The sequence below is a fragment of the Cyclopterus lumpus genome, chromosome 1 (genome assembly GCF_009769545.1).
Source record: "Cyclopterus lumpus isolate fCycLum1 chromosome 1, fCycLum1.pri, whole genome shotgun sequence".
NCBI lineage: Eukaryota > Metazoa > Chordata > Actinopteri > Perciformes > Cyclopteridae > Cyclopterus > Cyclopterus lumpus.
The window spans coordinates 3349630-3372158 of NC_046966.1; the positions used below are offsets into that span (position 1 = coordinate 3349630).

The 22529-nt window shown below is 46.6% G+C and overlaps 1 protein-coding gene across 1 annotated transcript; it reads left to right on the forward strand.

Moving 5' to 3' along the window:
• The first annotated feature begins 5013 nt into the window (after positions 1 to 5013).
• On the forward strand, positions 5014 to 21920 carry LOC117739577 (putative methyltransferase NSUN7). Its single transcript, XM_034546069.1, has 13 exons — positions 5014 to 5077; positions 6596 to 6715; positions 7091 to 7273; positions 8290 to 8348; positions 13501 to 13637; positions 13929 to 14081; positions 15043 to 15226; positions 15704 to 15917; positions 16073 to 16216; positions 16315 to 16416; positions 16572 to 16689; positions 18699 to 18819; positions 20964 to 21920. The coding sequence occupies exons 1-13, from the start codon at positions 5035 to 5037 to the stop codon at positions 21891 to 21893; spliced, it is 2508 nt and encodes an 835-aa protein (XP_034401960.1). The 5' UTR covers positions 5014 to 5034; the 3' UTR covers positions 21894 to 21920.
• Positions 21921 to 22529: the final 609 nt, after the last annotated feature.

A 22529-nucleotide genomic window follows, 5' to 3' on the forward strand; every position in this document is an offset into this window, starting at 1 on the left:
CTGATGACACTGCACTCACCAGAGTTACTGCAAGGATCTGAAAACATGGCCGAGATTATCTCCAGCGCTTTATTTGTTGGGAAAACGGACAAATGAGCGCACCTGGAATGTCCGTGATAAAACCCAGAGGGAAACCACGTTTCCTTTAATGCTTACAGAACTTTTGAAAACTAGAAAAATAAGGCCCATGTTGTAATTCACTGAAAATGATCCTTTAATGACACACACACACACACAGACTGGCAGACGCGCACATGCAGCCTTTTCACAGGGTGTAAACAAAAGCAAACTCTTCCCACAATAAGCAGCTCAGACCCTGCCCTGCTTGCTACACAATGGACAGAAGAGACCTGAGACACGGAGCGCAGAGATTCCCATGAAAACACACCGCTGGTGCTCCAGACGCCCGACAAAGACGCACAAAGGGACGGGGCAAAGTGTATCGCTTCACCTGCAGCAAGTGGGCCCGATCAGGCCCTCACACACACCGCGAGGAAAACCGAGAAATTATCTTATTGGATCTTATAATTATTTCATCTGCTGGTGGACTGGATGTATCATGTCAGATTGTATATCAAGTGTGTGTGTGTGTGTGTGTGTGTGTGTGTTTGTGTTCTTGTTGGTTTGTGGCCCTGCTGGGGACTTCGTTGTTAGTCTCTCTCTCTCTAATGTTACACAAATATGATCGCAGCAACGTTTCTTGTCAAGTTCTGACCTTGTACTTTTCCACAAAAGCAGCATTCTCCACGTTTGTGTGTGTGTGTGTGTGTGTTTTTGTGTTTGGTTGCGTGTGGGTGTGTGTGTGTGTGTGGGAGGGAGAGGGGGGAGTGTGAGGGGGAGAAAGAAAGAAAGAGAGAGAGAGATGTGGGTCTATGGATTCTAATTGGATCTTGATGAGAGAGAGATCAAACACAACTTCTATTTCACACACACACACACACACACAACCACAATAGATACACTACGTGGCCAAAAGTATGCGTGGCCAGCTACTTTTGTTTTTTTGGTATGAAGCTTGAGGCTTTTCTGGGCCTATTAATGGCCAGCGTCTCTTGACATTTACGTTTTTAAAGAAAGGGTTGCTACGTAGTAGTAGACACTGTAACAGGACGTGTGCTGGGAAACAACCCCCGGTGCTGAGAAATGAAGCACCGTGTCGTTGAGACGTTGGGTCGTGTCAAAAAACTGCAGTTCATCAAATGGTCACTAGAGGCTGACTCCCAAAGCGAGACAATCACCATAGACGCCAATGTTAAAAGGCCCAATTTTACAGAAGAAATAAACCTCTTTAAAGCCTGCTATAAAAATGTGTTACAGTCTCCATAGTTGATATCCATGTTCATGACCATTTTTATACAAGTCACCTGTGAAAATTATATTAAGGCTCAAAGTTTGGCATAATTAAGGGTGAGGCCGCTTTGAGTGACAGGTGGGTCCTGGTTCAGTGAGTAAATGATTGTATATTTTATATTATCTCACTATGAGCTTAATTTTTTGACTTTCAGAAACCTACGGGTGTCGTCAAGGAGACTACGTCAATATTTAATACAGTCTGTGGTGTGAATATAAGGAGATTCTCAAGAAGTTCAATACATATAGTAATAACAATATATTTAACATTAAAGTGGGCGACATTTCACAGGACTTATGTGTGCTTGAAATGTAGACGGGCACTATTCACAGGCATGTTTATTTTCATATATAGGTCTAAAAAAGGTCTGAGTCGGAGGTTTTAAAGGAGCAGTGTGTAGAATTTCGTGGAATCTAGTGGTGAAGTTGCAGATTACAACCCATTTCTGCCAAGCCCTCCCTTTTTAAGTGTGTCGCAGAACTACGGTGGCCTTCAGGTAACGTAAAAAAAGGCAAAAGGCCGTCCTTAGAGCAAGGGTTTGGTTTGTCCATTCTGGGCCACTGTAGAAACATGGCGGACACCGGGAAGAGTGCATGCTTACAACACACAGAGACACGTTCCCGGCTCAGGTAGAAATGACTCCTCTATATCTTTACATTGCTAATAGTTTAGTAAAGTAGAACTTTTAACATATAAAACAAAACAGAGAAACATTAGTATTTGACATCTGTCTCTTAATGAACATAAATCAGGATTATTGAATCAACTGGGACTTTGACCCAGAAACATCTCAGTAATGAGATCCAACTTCCATTCTGCACTTCCAGCACAAATTAGAAGTTTTGGTCCGGCTGCTCTTTGAGAAGTCGATTCTGAGTGTATTCTGTTGGATGGTGAGTTTGTGTTTCCATATTTAGTGCCGACTTGTTCTTCGCACAGCTTACAGATCACTATTTGTTTGGTTTGAAATCAAAGACTCCCCAAATAGGTGCATTTGCATTCCTTTTGCTAATGAGCGCAGACTTCTTTTCTGCTGGAGGCTTTTTACGAGCGCTGTACCGAATAGTTCAAAGCTTCATTCATAATGCTGCCTTTTCGAATTATTATCATTAAAAACGTACAGAAACGTTGCCCGCAACAGTCCACCTGCCTCCACCTTCTTTTCCCCCGTCTCTCAAACACGCACACAGCGATCAATGCAGCGCAGCGTCCTCGTCTCTGGAACCAGAAAGTCAAAATGGACTGAAAAAGATATTTTTCCAAAATTCACAACATGTTTACATCCAGCGAAATATTCATATCAATCCATGTTTGTGGATGTGAAGCCTCTCAAAAACAACATTTTCACTTCCGTTATCGTGGCCACCCAACGCCTCGTTGAGTGATAATCTCGCCATATTGGGCAAGCCTAATGGCGTCCTAATGGTTAATTGATTTTATTATTTTTACAGCAAGTTATAAGATATTGCTCTAAACCAGCAGGTACTGTGTTTCCACCGTGGTGGCAATAGTTTGAGGAAGGCCCCCTTCCTGTTGAACCATGTTTTTTCCCAGTTTGGAGGGAAAGAACCCTTCTGGATGAACTGGAACCCTCCGGCCTCATCCCCGACCTCACTACTGCTCTAGTGGCCCCGAATGGGAGCAAATCTCTGCTGCAAGCTTCCAAAACCTCGTGGAAAAACCCTTCCCAAAAAGAGTGGAGGCGCCTCTTGAAACGTTCCACATAACGGGTGTGACGCCGCAGAGTGCCGGATACCGGGAGGCCCTCTTTTTTCTTCTTGTTGCAGTAGATCAACTCGAGGTCACTCAAGTAGACAACACACATCCACACACACATTAAAGAAAAGTGTCAACGTGTTCGAAGGGGAATTGGTGTGAGAGGTCGGACGGCGTGAGTGTGTGAAGGCAAATTGATTAAAGAGGGAGAAGAAACTCCTTCCAGCGCCGTGCCGCCTCCCGTGAAGATTAAGACCTTTATTGAGTCAAATTCCAGGTCGGCTTATGGCCTCACGACCCGCCGTCTCCAACCGGGCCGATTATTGACTACGCCGTTCCACACGCACACACACGCACGCACACGCACGCACACACACACACACACACACACACAAACCCAACATGTACGGAGCAACCGGAGGCCTGTTGTGAGGCGACGTTGATGACGCGTGTTGGACGGGATAATCTCTCCAGCTGAACTCTCCCCCGCAGAGGAGTGAGGCTCATTTGCCCCCCCCCCCCCCCCCCGAACAAAAAAAAGCTCACTGAGGTTTTTCCACACACTGATGACCCCCCCCCCCCCCCACCCTCGGCCCCTTTGCCTTTCTGCAGCTTAACACGCACTAGTACACCACCAGACCCAACGTTTGTGTTTATCCGTCCCGGTTCACGACTCCATGAGGGGCTCAACCTGTCTGCAGCAGAGAGACTGACAGGAAGAGGCAGCTTCATAGTCACAGAAAGTGGCTTTGAAATGGGTCACAGGATGGCAGGAATAAGGCTCAGTGACACGTCTCCCCCTGTTGGTTTGATACAGACATCACACATGATTCGTGACGCCCACTGACTCAGGCATGATAGTAGCGTATTCGCAGCTCTTTTTCTGTACACATGCATCATATCATTGGAACTATTTTTCTTGTCCTGTACAGCGACTTCGTAGACAAAGAGAATGTGTTTGGTTATCAGTTCAGATTTAGGATTCTTTGGGCTTTCGTCCCAGCTCGATGGAAATAAAAACATCTGTGTTCAGATAAAAGAGAAGAGGGAACCAGTATGGAGCAGGGCTTCTCACTCTTTTGTAATGGAAGGCCCACTTCCTGTAGATAAGGGAAACCACCAAATAAACGAGAGAAGAAAAAAAAGACCCAAAAAGGGAGGCTGTTAATATGTGTTATGCCTCTATCAGCAGTAATTATGCAAATAAAATACATGTCCTGCTTATAATCACTGGCTGTCATTATGAATCCAAAAATGTAAGAATGTGGTGTCATATTTCCCATATTTCCGAGGCTCGATACGGGCTGAGAACGACCGATGTAGAGCGTCGCTACGAAGAGAGACATTTTGATGGAACAGGACGCACAACCACATTTTTAAGACTTTTATTTTAGACTCAAGGGCCTGTGGTCAGTTGTTCATGTTCTAACCAATCGACCCACCAGATCCTTGTCGTGCTCTCCATGACACTACTGCAGTATACATTTAAAAAAAATGGCCCGAAACCGCCAACATCGTTGTGGCGTTGCCTTTGTTTTCCTTTGTCAAGAGTGAAAGGTTAACGACCCGGAGGGAGCTCTCTCATGCGCTTCCTGGCATGGTAGGAGTGCCACTAGGGGACGGTCTCGGCCTCACCTGCCCGTCACTCTTGGGGAGACAGTGTGATAAAGTTAACAGGTCCAACTGGTCGGACGTCTACTGTGTACGGTTGAGAAGAGATCTCATGACATCAGTGTGTAGCGTCGTCCTGACGAGTGTATCGTGTTTTTCTACTGTACATCAGTCACAGAGATGAAAGGCTCATTATCATATTGTTGCCATGGTACTTCAAACTCAGGACAGGACGAAACCAGGCATGACAAAGAGGCTGTGAGTGATCTAAGCCATCGGGCGCCCAAACGGCGAGCGGAGAATCACCAGTCAGAGGTTTGCCAGCCGGTCTTGTATATTTGGATATTATAGAGAAGATGAGCTGCGGGGCTCCGGTCAGGAGGGTTCCCAACGACAAAGGTAAAAGACCCGCCATGCAATTTTAAACAGCCCATCATCGCCCATGCAGATTACTGCTAAGCCGCTGTAGACCTTTCTTCCAGCCGTGCTCCTCTAAAGTGGACTTAAGAGTTCATCTCGCCGAGGGGAGGAAACCGCTTTCGCACTCATTAAATCACTGCCGTTTGATATTCATTCATTCATTACATTTGCAGCGGCCTTATTGGACACGCTGCACATTTCTGGTCAATTCCAATTTTGTGCTTGAACATTGATGACGGCTGTGAAAGCTGATTACACACTCTGCCTGTGTTTCTCTCCATCAATCCGCTTTAATTAGAAGCCAGTAGTCCCTGAACTCCTGCTTGTTAATCCTCGTTCGCGTTGTCGAGTCGAGGGACGCGGTTCAGGCTGAGGGGCACTTTTATGTCTTTTTTTGTCCGATCGTCTTCGAAGTGTGAATTCATACATCTCAAAGAATCTACGTGTCAAGTGTCATGACCATATGGTTGTTTAGATGTCTAATTACTACAGGAAAGTAACTGAAAGCAGTAGGAACACTTTAGGTTAGCGGTTGGGTGACGCTCGGGATACGATGCTAACATAAGTTAGCATATAGGTGTATTTGTATTTACAGTCCGGGATGTGTTGACAGCATGGAAAGTCATTTAATACGGTACAAGTTAATATCCTCGAGGATACAAGTCAGGCCAAACCAGGAAGAGGGCGACTCAGGTGTGTGTGTGTGTGTGTGTGTGTGTGCGTGTGTGTGTGTGTGCGTGCATGCGTGAGTGTGTGTGTGTGTGTGCATTTGTATGTGTGTGTGTGCGTGTGTGCGTGTGTGCGTGCATGCGTGAGTGGGTGTGTGCGTGTGCGTGTGTATGTGTGTGCGCATGTGTGTGTGTGTGCGTACATGCGTGTGCATGTGTGTGTGTGCATTTGTATGTGGGTGTGTGTGTGTGCGTGTGTGGGTGTGTGTGTATGCGTGTGTGTGTGTGTATGCGTGCGTGTGTGTGTGCGTTTGTATGTGTGTGCGTGTGTTTGTATGTGTTTGTGTGTAGTGCATGTGTGTGTGTGTATGTGTGTGTGTGGGTGTGTGTGTGTGTCTGTGTGTGTGTTGAATGCCGATGAGTGAGGCAGGTCAATGAGCGGTGGACCTTTGTCCAGGGTCGGACGGCAGGACATTATTTATTCATGCCGCCGGCCTAATTGCACCAAGAGGAGCCCGTTACCCGCGGCGTCCTTTGCGGCCTCTCAGTTCACATTCAGAGCAAACTGGAAGTCGGATCGCGTGTCGGCCGCGAGTAACGGTACGCCTCTTATTTACATTTGCTCGGCTCGGATTCAACTCTGTAAGCAAACAAAAGAGTTTGAGTCTGTTTAGATGCAGAAAGACGTAAATGTTGAGAGACAGTTTTACAGTGTCTGACAAGTGTTTGGTGTTGTCTTTCTTTATATGCTGCTGCTGCTGTGTGTGTGTGTGTGTGTGTGTGTGTGTGTGTGTGTGTGTGCCTGTGTGTAACATGACCTCTCTCACAGTGGGCTCCAGCGAGGACGTGAACACGAGCTCTGAGATCTTCATCCCACATCAAGGCCACAAGGAGCCCCTCCAATTTCTACTTCCTCTTCCTCGTCTCCATTCGTCATTGCCGACGCCAGGTAAGATACAAATTTAACCACTGAGGATATCCAATCATATTCAAAACTACATTTTGTGGTGAAAGGTTTCTCTCAACATTCAGACACTCATCAAGTAAGAGAAGTGTGCTCACACACGGAACACAAAAGTGTGTGCGTGATGATGAAAGCACACAAAGGGGCCGGGGCTTTTATTGTGAAAGGGAAGACAAGGCTCTTGAATCCACCTGTGTGGCCTCAGGTTGCAGTGGCTGAAGCTTCCAACTGAAGCGGAACAAAATGAAACAAAGCGGCCGCCTCAGTTTTGAAACTGTATCCTAAACATGGAAACCTTTCACTGCTTCGGATGCCAATAAACAGTATCACTTGTCGGTCTGCTTGCCCCTCTCTCGGCAGCCCCCCCCCTGTCGGATCGGGCCTACCTGCAGGCGGCGGCCATCTTCGGCCGGCTGCGCACGGAGAAGCCGGTGGAGCAACAGCGCCTGCATTATGGGAGGGGGGCGGCCACGCCGCTACCGGAGAGCGGAGCCGGAGCCGCCCAGAGACGGGCCTACCAACTCGCCTTCAACACGCTCAAATGTATAAATCACAGAAGTCGCAGCTTTGAGATTTACACAGAAGCACCCGGCCCGGAGAGGACCGGTGCTGGCTAAACATTCCATCTATTCTCCCGCCTCTCCCGGCTAAAACCTTACCACCTGCCACACGGAGACCTTATCTCCATAATGAATGCAGCATGTGTAAAAAAAAAACAATGCTCACTTTTGAATCGCGGCTTCAACTGCGGACTGTAGATTAAATAATATATAGTCGTACACTTCGTTCCTCCGTGGGACTGCAAATTACTTGAGCTGGAGGTGCAGCAGATGTCTGTATGGGAAGTGATAAGAGGGCGCACGCCATGGAAACACACACACACACACACATACACATGAACGCACTCGTACAGCAGGCACACACAGTATTTGACTTCACGTGTATCTGGTATCTGCACATATTTTTTATTTGATTGGGCCAGGTTGAGAGATATTCTAAAAAGACATTTAAACTAACTGATGAATATTTTTATCTGATCAATGGGTCCAATACACACAATGAGAAAGGGGTTTGCGTGGAGTGTTGAACCCACAGAGACGTATCACCAACTCTGCAGTTACCCTCAGCTTTACAGAGCATTTCAACGTCCTTAAAAAACACCTAGTATGACCAATCAACACACTGTACACTTCGAGCCCAGCAGCTAAAGAGACAGACATGTTTCTCAGGAGATGAGAGAAGACCAAACCAGAGCAAAGAGAACAGTAAATATTTGACCAGAAACCTAAAGTAAAGATAATGTTGCTGCTGAATGTGCAAATAGGCAGCTGCTTGCGAACATATTCAACAAAACATTTTAATGAGTTGGTAATATCAGTAATGTCAGTAGCCAAAACAGTCAAATAATGATATTTAAGCAATATTTGCAGTCACATCTCTTTACAGAAACGATGCCCCTTGCTACTCTGATTAAGCGACATGGACCCAATCCCAATCTCTTAAATGTGTCTTAAATGATATGTTTTATGTGTCCATTAACAACAATGTTTTCCTCCTAGACCAAGATTTACTGGAGGACATGATTGCCGACAGCTGCTTCCACACTTCCCAGCACATTGTGAGTCCCACCAGATTTGAAACGAGTGATCTCAAACCCTAACCCTTACACTAACACTAACACTAGCCCTAACCCTAACACTAGCCCTAACCCTAAGACTAGCCCTAACACTAACACTAACACCAACACTAGCCCTAACCCTAACACTAACACTAGCCCTAACCCTAAGACTAGCCCTAACACTAACACTAGCCCTAACCCTAAGACTAGCCCTAACACTAACACTAGCCCTAACCCTAACACTAACACCAACACTAGCCCTAACCCTAACACTAACACTAGCCCTAACCCTAACACTAGCCCTAACCCTAAGACTAGCCCTAACACTAACACTAGCCCTAACCCTAAGACTAGCCCTAACACTAACACTAACACCAACACTAGCCCTAACCCTAACACTAACACTAGCCCTAACCCTAACACTAGCCCTAACCCTAAGACTAGCCCTAACACTAACACTAGCCCTAACCCTAACACTAACACCAACACTAGCCCTAACCCTAACACTAGCCCTAACCCTAACACCAACACTAGCCCTAACCCTAACACTAACCCTAACACTAACACTAGCCCTAACCCTAACACTAGCCGTAACACTAACACTAACACTAGCCCTAACACTAGCCCTAACCCTAACCCTAACACTAACACTAGCCCTAACCCTAACACTAACACTAGCCCTAACCCTAACACTAATACTAGCCCTAACACTAACACTAGCCCTAACACTAACACTAGCCCTAACCCTAACACTAACACTAGCCCTAACCCTAACACTAGCCCTAACACTAACACTAACACTAGCCCTAACACTAGCCCTAACCCTAACACTAACACTAACACTAACACTAGCCCTAACCCTAACACTAACCCTAACCCTAACACTAACACTAGCCCTAACACTAACACTAGCCCTAACCCTAACACTAACACTAGCCCTAACCCTAACACTAACACTAGCCCTAACCCTAAGACTAGCCCTAACACTAACACTAGCCCTAACCCTAAGACTAGCCCTAACACTAACACTAGCCCTAACCCTAACACTAACACCAACACTAGCCCTAACCCTAACACTAACACTAGCCCTAACCCTAACACTAGCCCTAACCCTAAGACTAGCCCTAACACTAACACTAGCCCTAACCCTAACACTAACACCAACACTAGCCCTAACCCTAACACTAGCCCTAACCCTAACACCAACACTAGCCCTAACCCTAACACTAGCCCTAACCCTAACACTAACACTAGCCCTAACCCTAACACTAACACTAGCCCTAACCCTAACACTAGCCCCAACCCTAACACTAACACTAGCCCTAACCCTAACACTAACACTAGCCCTAACCCTAACACTAACACTAGCCCTAACCCTAACACTAGCCCTAACCCTAACACTAACACTAGCCCTAACCCTAACACTAACACCAACACTAGCCCTAACCCTAACACTAGCCCTAACCCTAACACTAACACTAGCCCTAACCCTAACACTAGCCCTAACACTAGCCCTAACACTAGCCCTAACCCTAACACTAACACTAGCCCTAACCCTAACACTAACACTAGCCCTAACCCTAACACTAATACTAGCCCTAACACTAACACTAGCCCTAACACTAACACTAGCCCTAACCCTAACACTAACACTAGCCCTAACCCTAACACTAACACTAGCCCTAACACTAACACTAAAAATAATACTAGCCCTAACACTAACACTGATACTAGCCCTAACCCTAACACTAACAATAATACTAGCCCTAACACTAACACTGATACTAGCCCTAACCCTAACACTAACAATAATACTAACACTAACACTAGCCCTAACCCTAACACTAACACTAACACTAGCCCTAACATTAACATTAACACTAACACTAGCCCTAACCTTAACACTAACACTAACCCTAATGGTGCGTTCACACGAAACGCAATGCCAATATTCGCAACGCTTTACTCGCGTGAGTTTCGTCGCCCGACAAGTTGTGTTGCGTTCACACCAAACGCGCGTCGAGATCCCATGTAAAGTCAACGCACAGGCGTGTTAGATGCGAAAAGGGGTGTGGCTTATCTCTGTGGCTTACCTCCATGGCTTGTCTCCGTAAAAACAGTTCTAATTTCCGCCATTCACCACGGTCGAAATAACATTACATTACATGTCATTTAACCACTAGTTCTGCTTTATAGTTGTTGTGGACATCCCATAAACGTCGGAAAATCTAACGCCCTCGTGTCTGGGTTCATAACATCACCCGTAGGCTCACACAGCTCGGAGAATTTCACCGATAACTTCCGATTTCCAGCGCTACCAGAGCAGCGGCAGCCCAACGGGCGGAGCATCGCAACGCTGATTGGCTGGCGAGTTGCGAAATAGCCCTAACACTAACACTAGCCCCAACCCTAACACTAACCTTGGCCCTAACCCTAACACTAGCCACAACCCTAACACTTACATTAGCCCTAACACTAACACTAACCTTAACACTAACACTAGCCCTAATCCTAACACTAACACTAACACTAGCCCTAACCCTAACACTAAGACTAGCCCTAACACTAACACTAGCCCCAACCCTAACACTAGCCCCAACCCTAACACTAACACTAACACTAGCCCTAACACTAACACTAACATTAGCCCTAACCCTAACACTAACACTAACACTAGCCCTAACACTAACACTAGCCCTAATCCTAACACTAACACTAACACTAGCCCTAACACTAGCCCTAACCCTAACACTAAGACTAGCCCTAGCACTAACATTAACACTAGCCCTAACACTAACACTAACATTAGCCCTAACACTAACACTAACACTAGCCCTAACACTAACACTAACACTAGCCCTAGCCCTAACACTAAGACTAGCCCTAGCACTAACACTAGCCCTAACACTAACATTAACACTAGCCCTAACACTAACACTAACATTAGCCCTAACACTAACACTAACACTAGCCCTAACACTAACACTAGCCCTAACACTAGCCCTAACCCTAACACTAGCCCTAACCCTAACCCTAGCCCTAACCCTAACACTAGCCCTAACACTAACACTAACACTAGCCCTAACCCTAACACTAACACTAGCCCTAACCCTAACACTAACACTAGCCCTAACCCTAACCCTAACACTAGCCCTAACCCTAACCCTAACACTAACACTAGGCCTAACATTAGCCCTAACCCTAACACTAACACTAGCCCTAACATTAGCCCTAACCCTAGCCCTAACCCTAACACTAACACTAGCCCTAGCCCTAACCCTAACCCTAACACTAGCCCTAACCCTAACCCTAACACTAACACTAGCCCTAACACTAACACTAGCCCTAACACTAACACTAGCCCTAACACTAGCCCTAACACTAACACTAACACTAACCCTAACACTAGCCCTAACACTAACACTAGCCCTAACACTAACCCTAACACTAGCCCTAACCCTAACACTAACCCTAACACTAGCCCTAACACTAACACTAGCCCTAACACTAACCCTAACACTAGCCCTAACCCTAACACTAACAATAGCCCTAACCCTAACACTAACACTAGCCCTAACCCTAACACTAGCCCTAACACTAACACTAACACTAGCCCTAACACTAACCCTAACACTAGCCCTAACCCTAACACTAACAATAGCCCTAACCCTAACACTAACACTAGCCCTAACCCTAACACTAGCCCTAACACTAACACTAACACTAGCCCTAACATTAGCCCTAACACTAACACTAGCCCTAACCCTAACACTAGCCCTAACACTAACACTAGCCCTAACCCTAACACTAGCCCTAACCCTAACACTAACACTAACACTAGCCCTAACATTAGCCCTAACACTAACACTAGCCCTAACCCTAACCCTAACACTAACACTAGCCCTAACATTAGCCCTAACACTAACACTAGCCCTAACCCCCCAGATAGTCCCTCAGAAGCCGTCATTGGAAGAACTTTTGGAAAAGTCCAGGCAGGTGATATGTCAATCAAACATGTCTGTCAATCAAACTGTCAGGAGAAGAGCGAAAACATCTTTTCCGTCTTGAAAAGCCTTCAGTGTTGTTCTTCACTCTTTTTTGACGTGAAGAAATACTCTGACTGACGTTATCTTCCCGAACCTCTTCTAACTTCTTCTAAAACCAAAAAGCACTTCAGCACTTGTTAAACTGTGTGTGAGTTATCTGTCTTCTAATAAAGCAGTGCTATAGATGTGTGAGGTAAAGTGAGTGAGGGCAACAGGGATGCAGTTAAAGGCCATTTGCATTCAGATCTGTATGCAGTCTGGCTGCTTATAGATGGCAAATGATGCACACAGGAGAGAAGGCAGACGCACTCCCCAACTGGGAGACGATAAATGACACTATAAAACACTGTGCGGTGGCACACACACGGACAAAGACACACCGTGTGTGTGTGTGTGTGTGTGTGTGTGTGTGTGTAGAGGATGGTTTTATTGAGGGATGGGTGAAACATACAGAACAGGCTGACAGATCATTAGGCTGAAAGTGTGACTATAAAACCAGTCACGCAGCTCTTTGTGATTCCACACACCTCTTTGCTGCAATATAGCCTACTGTACATAACCCCCCCCCCCCCCCCCCCCCCCCCCCCCCCCCTCCTCATATTCACCAAGTGACCAGAAACGCTACTCCAAATACATTTTGCTCTGTGACTGCTGGATTTGTAAATTAGCAGCTAGCCAGGGCCACACTGGACGTAGCTGTTCAATTGTTGTTGTTTCTTTATTGCACTTATACCTCTTCCTAACTGGACGCCATTGAAACGAGTGAATGCGCGAACACCAATGAGGATGTGCTAACCTGCTTGAAAAGACCATAGACTGCATATAAGAAGTGGGCGTAGTCATGGTGACGCCCCCCGTTGGTTTGGAGACTGATGTTTTGAAGCAGACTTGAATTTAGTGATTTAGCCGTCGCCATCTTGGATTACGACCGTCGCCATGTTGTTGTACCATATGTCACCATACGCAGAGATGTGGCGGAGAGACCCCGTATACGTCTCTGGTAGCAGCAGCGACCTGTCAATCACAGTAATTGATGACAGCTATTGTATCTTTATGATGAAGATGATGATGATGATGATGAAGAAGAAAGCGTTCATATTTTGCAGTGTGGCGACTTGTTGCCGTTGGCGATGGTCATGCTGTTTGACTTCCAGGACCGACGCTTTTTGACGCATGACCGTTCAGCAAAGGAAGGGGAGGAGCCTCTGCAGGAAGTCAGGGACTTGGAGCACAGTCTGCAGAGGTGTGTGTGTGTGTGTGTGTGTGTGCGTGACTGCGTGTGTGTGTGTGTGTGTGTGTGTGTGTGCGTGCCTGCATGCGTGTGTGTGTGTGTGTGTGGAGCTGAAACGTGTTAGCATCTCGCATTCAAGATTTTCTTTTTTTACTGTATTTAAATCTGGATATCACACAAACTGCAGGTAGGAGACTTGAAAATTAAGTAGGTTTACGGTGATGGTATGTGTGTGTGTATGTGCGTGTGTGTGCGTGTGTGTGTGTGTGTGTGTGTGTGTGTGCGCGTGCATGTCTATTACAGGTGTAAAACCAAGCTGGCAGCATCTCTTGCTCGCTGCAGAGTGAAACAGAACCTGCAGAGCGTCTCCTGTTTTCTCTCTGATCCTGTGAGGACCAAACAGCGCAGAGCAAAACATCTGCCACTGTACGCGTGGGTCAATACTCTCAAGACCAGGTATGCCATCACACACTCAGAAAGAGACGGCATGCAGTCGTTTGTTTATTTCACATTCTGCTCCTATTTTCTATATTTTGCTTGTGCCATTAAATGCCTGCATTTTAAAACATATTGATCTTCATTCAGCAGACTCTAGTACCGTAGACTGTATATAAGAAGTGGACGTAGTCATGGTGACATCACACATTGGTTTGTGGACTGATTGTTTTGAAGCCTTGAGTTCGGCGATTTTTCCATCGCCATCTTGGATTACGGCTTTCGCCATGTTGTTTTTTTCTGCAACCAGTGAACGGAAGTTACCATATTTTGAATGCGGAGAGACACTAAGTCTCTGGTAGCGGCAGCGACCTGTCAATCATAGTTATCCCGCCCTAAAGCATACCCTCCTTTATGGTCTGATTGACTCTAAATGACCATCATTTACTAAATGAACATCATGCTGGATTGAAGAAGACTTGAAACTAGAGATTGAGACCATAAACTCATGTTTACAGTATTTACTGAGGGAATAAATCAAGAGAAGTAGAGTCATTTTATCGTAGACTTCTAAACAATCGGACTTACAACTAGAGGAGTCGACACCTACTGGTCAGCAGGGAGAATGCAGGTTTTAAGACACCTCAGCATCGGCTTCACTCTGCAGAACCGAAGGTCACCGCCTGGTCTAAACCAGCAGGGGTTGTCGAATCTATGGGAGCAGGTGACGTCAATGTTAAACTTTAACACAGAGGCCGTTTAGAAAGTGACACTGTGTTTGTAGCTCTGTTTGGGGGGATTGTCGGACGAGGTTAATAGTGATTAAGGTTCACGGGGCGCGTCTCAAACAGAAAGGTTCAGCAGTTCTAAAAGCTCGAGTGGTAACACCGTGCACAATATCTGTCAACTGGAGAACCCACGACCTTACCGCCTCAGATGAAGCGTTTAATCGCACGAGAAAAACATCTCCTGTCGTCGCCAGTGTCGAGGAGGTGTGCAAAGCGCTGCGAGGCGCCGGCCTGCGGGAAGTGGAGCTCTCGACGGACCTCAGCGAGGCGGCGTTCTGCAGAGACCCTCTCTGTCCGGACACACTGGTCTTCCCACGGCAGCTTCATGCGCTGCTGCGGCACGGCAGCCTCACTAGCACACATGTACTCAACACACAGGTACGATGGGAAGGTGTGTGTGTGTGTGTGTGTGTGTGCGCGTAGAAACAATCGTCTCTTTGCTGGCCAACCATTTGTCTCAAATGACCCAATCTTCTGGTTTCAGTACTAATGGAGCACCAAGCACATGTGTTTCGTATGTCCACTTCATTACAAGCAGAATTATGGGTTTTTAAGAATAATAAAAAAGTACCCGAAACATGCTCCTCGATTAGCTAAAGAGGAAGGAATGTAACGAACCCCTCCAGTGACATGACGAGCCGACAGCTTGACCTTAATGCTGAGAGACAGATTCAGAGTTTACAGTCGGATGTCCTGTCGTTTTCTTTTCCTGTCAGTTTAAAGTTGCAGCTCTGTGTAACCAAAGAAGCCGGTTTGCTTTTAATCCCGATTAGCAACACCGGAGGGGACAGTTTTGTAAAAGCAAAAGCAGACGGTCCTCCACAACGTGTGTCTCTCATTATATTTTTCCCGCAGGACAGGAGCCTGTGCGTGGCGGTGAGCGCGCTGCGCCCCCTGCTGTTCGACAAAGGCGACGTCCTGGTGGCGGGGTCCTTCTCGGCCGCCACCGTGGCTCACGTGTGTGTGGCGGCGGCGGCCCGCTCCGGCCGAGCGCTGGTGTGCGGCGCCGATCACGCGGCCGCGCAGCTGGAGGAGATGCAGGAGCTGCTCGCACGGATGGACATCAAGAGTGAGCGATGAAAGCACTACAAATTATTATTATTATTATTAAGTGTATGCCTGTTATGCAAGTGGGACGGACATTTTTGATGAGCCTTTTTGGAATATTATTACATTTAAATTTCCATTCCTGATTCTCGTGATGCAAATCCACGCCCGATGTAGACGTGCGAGTCCTGTCGGAAGCCTTCTGCGGCCTGGACGAGTGGGACGCCGCCGTCCAGCGCTTAAAGGTCATCATCGTGCTGCCCCGGTGCTCGTCCTCCGCACTCAATGACCCCGTGCCCGCCATGCACAGCGAACACGGAGGTACGCACAAATCAAACGACATTGCGGTAGAGTGTCTTTCCCGTTTGATTTCCCAAACGGTGGTACGAGTGCTGAATAGGTTTCCCTCCTGTTGTCAGACTGGGACCTACTGCCAGACCTGTGTCACAGTTCTGTGTCCCGCAACAAGATACACAAAATGGCCAGCCAGCAGGCACGGCTACTGGCACACGCGCTCTCCTGTGAGTACATCCTTGAAGGGCTGACCGCACACACAGCACACACAGCACACACAGCACACACAGCACACACAGCACACACAGCACACACAGCACACACAGCTGACACACACGTGTAAGCACCACTCCTACGACTACTGTGCTGTCTTCTCTGTCAGTCCCCAAGGTCCAGACGGTGGTCTACTGCACGCGCTCAGTGTACGCCGAGGAAAATGAGCAGCTGGTGAAAAGAGTGTTGGAGAAAGCACACACTCACCCCAAACTGCTGCCCTTCAGGTAAACACAGACACACACACACACACACACACACACACACCTTCTTTCTCTCACTGCCCACGAGGTACTATCAGATCCTTGAATTCATCCAACAGGATGTTGACTTAAAACCAACCTGCACGTCTTTGATCTAAACAAAACTCCGAGACCTCCGTGAGGCTGTGAAGAGCGCTAACGTCAGCATGCTAACATGCGCACAATGACAATGCTAACATGCTGATGTCGAGTAAAGTTTGTAGTTAGTTTAAAGTTTTTTTGAAGTTCACACCCGTGGGTCAGTGGTAGAGCAGGGTCATCCTTCAATCACAGGATCGGCGGTTTGATTCCTGGCTACGCTAGTCGCTAGTAGTCCATGTCGATGTGTGGGCAAGACACTTAACCCCTATTTGCACAAAACAAGCAATGCTAACATGCTGATCATAGACTGTGTATAAGAAGTGGACGTAGTCATGGTGACATCACCCGTTGGTTTTTGGTCTCCAGTTTCTGAAGCCTCGAGTTTGTCCATGTGGCTGACGCCATCTTGGGTTTTTGCAACCAGTGAACAGGAAGTTACCATATTTGGAATGCGGTGAAGTGGTTGCAGCAACAACCTGTCAATCACAGTAGCCCCACCCTAAGGCATACCCTGCTTTCGTCTATCTGACTCTAAAGGGACCATCACTTACTAAATCATGCTGTATTGCATATTTAACTGCAGAACAAGCATATAGTGAGAAGTTTATAGCGAGGATCTTCATCTCCATGAATAACAGACTGCAGGACTGTGAGAGTGTGGTGTAAACATGACAGCATATCTCACATCTCCACTCTATATACTGTATGCAGAAGCGCGTGTGTGACTGTGAGAGGGTGGGAGGTTACAGGCGCCAGGCCTTGACGACAGGATGAGCTGCGGTTGCCGTGGGGACGATGGTTAATCCCGGAGTCGAGGTGAATGGGGTGGAGAAGATTTCAGAGTCTGTTTCACGCCTGCTGCCCCACACAACTCATTTCTCCCCATCAATCCAAATGTCATTATACTTGGTCACACAAGCTTTTATCAACGTCCCAATGAGACGACCAGCGGCCGCTTCACCTCTGTGTTGCATAAAAAAAAGAATCTTTTTAAGGATGGGATCGGGAGGACCGAGCAGTAAAACACTATGTATGTCTCCTAACCGCAAACTACTCAAGTTGTTTTTATGCATAATTATGTGTGTCATTGCCTCTTTGTTTTTCTGATATTGTTTAAGTTATGTGCTTGAAATATAGTGGGAGGTCTGACAAACAGGGCATAAAGACCACTATAGGTGACTATTCTATCTATTAAGTTTTGTAAGTTTAACAGATTTGAGTTTCTTTTGCGTATTTCTGTGATACTTATTAGTTATTATTAACTTAGCTGCTTCTGTGATGCCAAAAATGACCATAAAGCACTCGAAAGACGTATACAACCTGGAGAAAACTCACCATTTTAAAAAGAGCAACTTCAAAGGTGGTCACAATGTGCACCTTGATGCAGTAGAAGTGTACAACGTGACATCACTGTTGGGTGCGGTTACAGACCGGAAGCTGTCACCAGAGAGGGCGGGGCAATGCTGCTTTCCAGACTGTTGTTAGGTTAATCTATAAAGAAAACTTCACTATACCTGTTGATTAACACGATAAAAGTACATCTCCATATTTAGACCGTGTTTGGTCCAACTAATTAATGCCAGATGTCAAATATGCAGGAACCGGCAGTGACAGCGGCACATGCCTGTCCTGAGGACACTCTCACATCTGGAACAGCTGTCCAAACACATTACCCATGTGCCCACCGTGTCAACTGCTGATTTGTAGCTTTTTCGAGAATTGTACATCAATTTCCTGTATTCGATTGTCAAAATAATTTATGGTCCATTTGTAGAATTTCCAGAAACTGCTGATCCTTGTGTGCAACGCTTCCATTTCTGTGAGGCATTATGTCTCTGAATTTATGTGGCAGTGATGGATACAAGTCGGAAATGTAACATTTCCTCTCTCAGGGTGAACGGCCCCATTTTCTCCGAGGGCTCCCAGTCAGGGGACACGACGGACTCCAAGTTCTTCCAGCTCGAAGCATCCCAGTTCACCAACGGCTGCTTCATTGCCCGGCTGTCCCGACAGGTGGGAGGAGAGGAGGTGGTGGGTGGGTGGGGGGGGGGGGGGGGGGGGGGTGGGGGGTGAAGTGTGAAAAAAAGGAGAAGTGAGAGACATGTGGAGGGCAAGTTTGTGTTTGGAGGATCAAAGGGAGAACAGAGGTGTTTGTGTGTGTGTGTGTGTGTGTGTGTGTTGACACACATAGCCTAACCCCCAGCAGACGAACAGTAAGAGTGCAGCCTCAGCACTACTGCAAGGTCTCGTCACAAAGCAATCGCACACACACATACACACACACACACACACACACATACACACACACACACACACACACACACACACATACACACACATTGACTATCTCTTCCTGAAACACTGCAGCGTTATTCCAACACCCCATAAAATGTTGTTTTTTTAAGTGAAAGATGAAATGCGTCCAGACCGCTGAAATATTTCAGTGCTTCACGGTGAAGATGAATGGATAATTGCAGCCCTCCGGTCTCGTTGCATCACCTCGTTGCTCTGTTTATCCCCCCCCTCACACACACATACACACACCCTTTCTTCCTCTCGCTCCACTCATAAAACGTACGTACAGGAGGAAATGAGATGCCCTGCAGCTCGAAAAAAAAATGGTGCAGGGAGGGAAATGTGCCTGTGTGTGTCCTTGTTTTTCTCCAATACAAACACACACACACACAGACACACACACACACAGGGGGATGTGGGAGTAGGTCTTGTTGCTCACCTGTCTGGTGGCAGGTCAGTCATTTAAAATCGAATGATCTTCACGTCAAAGTAAATCGACATCAGACAACGGGAGTGTTTCACACCGCTGCTCCTCGCCAGTCGAACTGTGCCAGAGGTCGATTTAAAGGGATCTGATATATAGACGACATGGCAGCAGGCTGGGGAGGGGGGGGAGGAGGGGGGGGGGGACACCAGAGTCCAAGAATCTCTGGAAGACAAGAAGACCCTGACAGACCCTCACCTCTCTCCAGTGTGCCAATGTTTGACTATATGGTGCGAGGCTTATGAACGACTCAAAGCAAGAAAAGTGAAATACAGGGCAAAGTCAGATTAAACATTGAGGCTGAATAAAATATACGGTGCTCCGTCACTTTGGTCCACCATAAAAGAAATAGGGTATTTTGATCAATGTGATAAATAAGTCCGCTTGTTAGCCACACTCAACCATTTATTCTTATTTTAGCCACACTTGCCTTGTTTTTCTTTTACCTCTAGCGCAACCGTGAGGTTAACACTTGCTAATTCCAGAGGACGGTCTTGATGTCTACTGAATGGAGAGTAAGGACATTTGGTACGTTCATGCTCCCCTCCGGTGGAACTGTAATCACGTTGGTTCCCATGAAGGTCGTCCGGCGCCCTTCGTCGGGTCAAACCCTTAATGTGTCAAATACAGTGTTATTACAGCCGCAGAAGCCGTAGCTGTGCTTTCCGCGTAGTGCTAATGAGCAAACATTAGCGCAGCACGCTAATCCGACAACGTAAGACGGTGAACGTGGTAAACACCTGCTAACAATAAAGTTAGCATTTAGCTCACAGATAAGTGGCTTGAGAAAGTAACTATCAACGTACACATTACAACCGTTCGTATGATATGTTACGACATGTTAGTCCTCTTTTCTTTTTTGCGTTTTCCAACGAGCTAGCAACACGTTTCAATTTTCATCCTCGCAGGAAACAACATTAGGCAACAACACGACTTGTTTGGGTTTTGTAAAGTTTGCTGTTTGGGTTACCAGCTGCGGTTACCAAAGTGCCGTTACTAACTTATGCAAGTTACGTGAAAAATAAATCAACATTGACTTCATGGGGAACGTCTTTATAGTTCCTCGCTCATAATTACGTGGATAACATTCAAAATCATTTCGGGTGCATTGTTTCCCGTAGGTAGCTACGGATGCTGGATGAGACCAGCCTGAATATCACGTTGCCTTTCAAATGATGCCCCCACACTCTGCTCTGTCGGTATATGAACCCGCTATCCCTCCTCTCCTCCCCCTCCTCTGCCGGTTAACTTTACGGCTCGTTCCTACAGCGTGGTTTTTTGCTGTATAGATCTCCTTGGTGCTACGTAGCCCCAGAGACCCGCAGTTTTAATGTGTTGCGTCCTCGCATCAAATCTTAAGCTGCCCTTGCTTTTTCAGGCGGATCCCACGAAGGTAGAGACGGTCCACGATGTGCTGGCAAGGGCGGCAGCAAAGGGCCTCCTGGGTGGAATGATTCCCGAACAATCAAAACCCGCTAAAAAGGGGAAAAGCAAGAAGAGTCGCGTCACGTCGGCCGGCAGCAAATGCTCACGCACCTCGAGCCAAGAAAGGCAGACGGGAAGCGAGGTTGGGGAAGAGCCGGTCGCAGCTTCGAAGAAAGCCGAAGAAGAAAAGAGAGGCGAACATGGCGAGGAGGGAGAAGAGGGAAAGGAGGTAGACAAGGAGGGGAAGGTGGGAAAGAAGCCGAGAGGGCTGAAAGGAGGGAAGAGAAAGGCCAAGGGGCAAACCAGTAGAACTACGGAAGCCTCAAAGCAAAACCTGAAAAGCCGCACGAAGAAATCCACAAAGACTAAAGTCAACCAAGCGCATCACAAGAGGCGACTTCCAAGAAGTAAACCCAGAAGAATACCTCGTCTCACACTGACGTTAATGTCCTCCACAAAACCCTCCAACCACTTGTCTCCGATCACGGCCCTCGCGCACAAGCTAAGCAACAATCCGACGATTCAATCGCAGCAGAATGACATTAGGGCCCCGTCGCCGGCCCGTCCCGCTCCACTCGCTCCCTACGGGGCCTCCAAGCAGGTGCAGGGACGCAGCACGGAGCCCGAAAGAGCGGAGAGAACGAGAAAGGACGGAGCGAGACCGGAGAGTCCGTTCAAGGCCAGAGGAAAGGCGGTCAGACCTAGGAAAGAGGACGTGGTGAAGCCCGCAGACCTTGTCCTGCCACCTATTTCCTCCCCCTCCTCCGGCTCCGTGAGCAGTCGGAGCCGGAGTTCTCCCCGTCGCCGTCCGTCCCGGGCCTCCCACTCTCAGCTCGCCCAGATATCTGCGTCGTCCTCCTCGGTCTACCTGCCATCATTATAGAAGAGCTCAGTGCAGTCGCAAAGGACTCCCAAGTACATTATTTTAAATATTAAGATATATATATATATATATATATATATATATCTTAATATTTCTTAATATATGTTATATATATATATATATATATATATATATATATATATATATATATATATATGTAAATAAAATGTTTGTATTGTATTATAAATTAGAGATATAAAAATATGTGAAAGGGAATTGAGCTTTGTCATTTCTGCGTCTCTGGTACACAGTACAGACAAACACACATATTATCTTTAAACTTTTCTGAGTTAAATGTTGTAAATTTAATCCCATTTCTATTTTTAGCATTTTTTTAATTAGTAGGGTGGAGGATGGGCACCGAAAATTGGGAAGAGCTATGTATTTTGCTTAGGGAGGGTTCATAATTATATTTCACACTTCCCCTGTAAAATATGAGGACTTATTTTATTTTATTAAAAGGTGAATAAGAGAACATTATCTTCAAGTCGTTGCACTTTACGCTACCGATGGCAAGACTCTTTCTAGTTCTAGTTCACAGGTACTGTAGTATTTTGAAATTATGGGGGGAGGATTTAAATTTCATGGTCCAAAGAAAATATTCATTTATTTTAGCTCCCCCTCCACAGACCCTCA

Bases quoted from the DNA above. Each gene is read 5' to 3' on its own strand.
- LOC117739577 (XM_034546069.1), top strand. From the start codon at position 5,035: ATGAGCTGCGGGGCTCCGGTCAGGAGGGTTCCCAACGACAAAG. The intron at 5,078-6,595 runs GTAAAAGACCCG...CCTCTCTCACAG, and splicing joins GAGGGTTCCCAACGACAAAG to TGGGCTCCAGCGAGGACGTG. The intron at 16,217-16,314 runs GTACGCACAAAT...TCCTGTTGTCAG, and splicing joins CATGCACAGCGAACACGGAG to ACTGGGACCTACTGCCAGAC.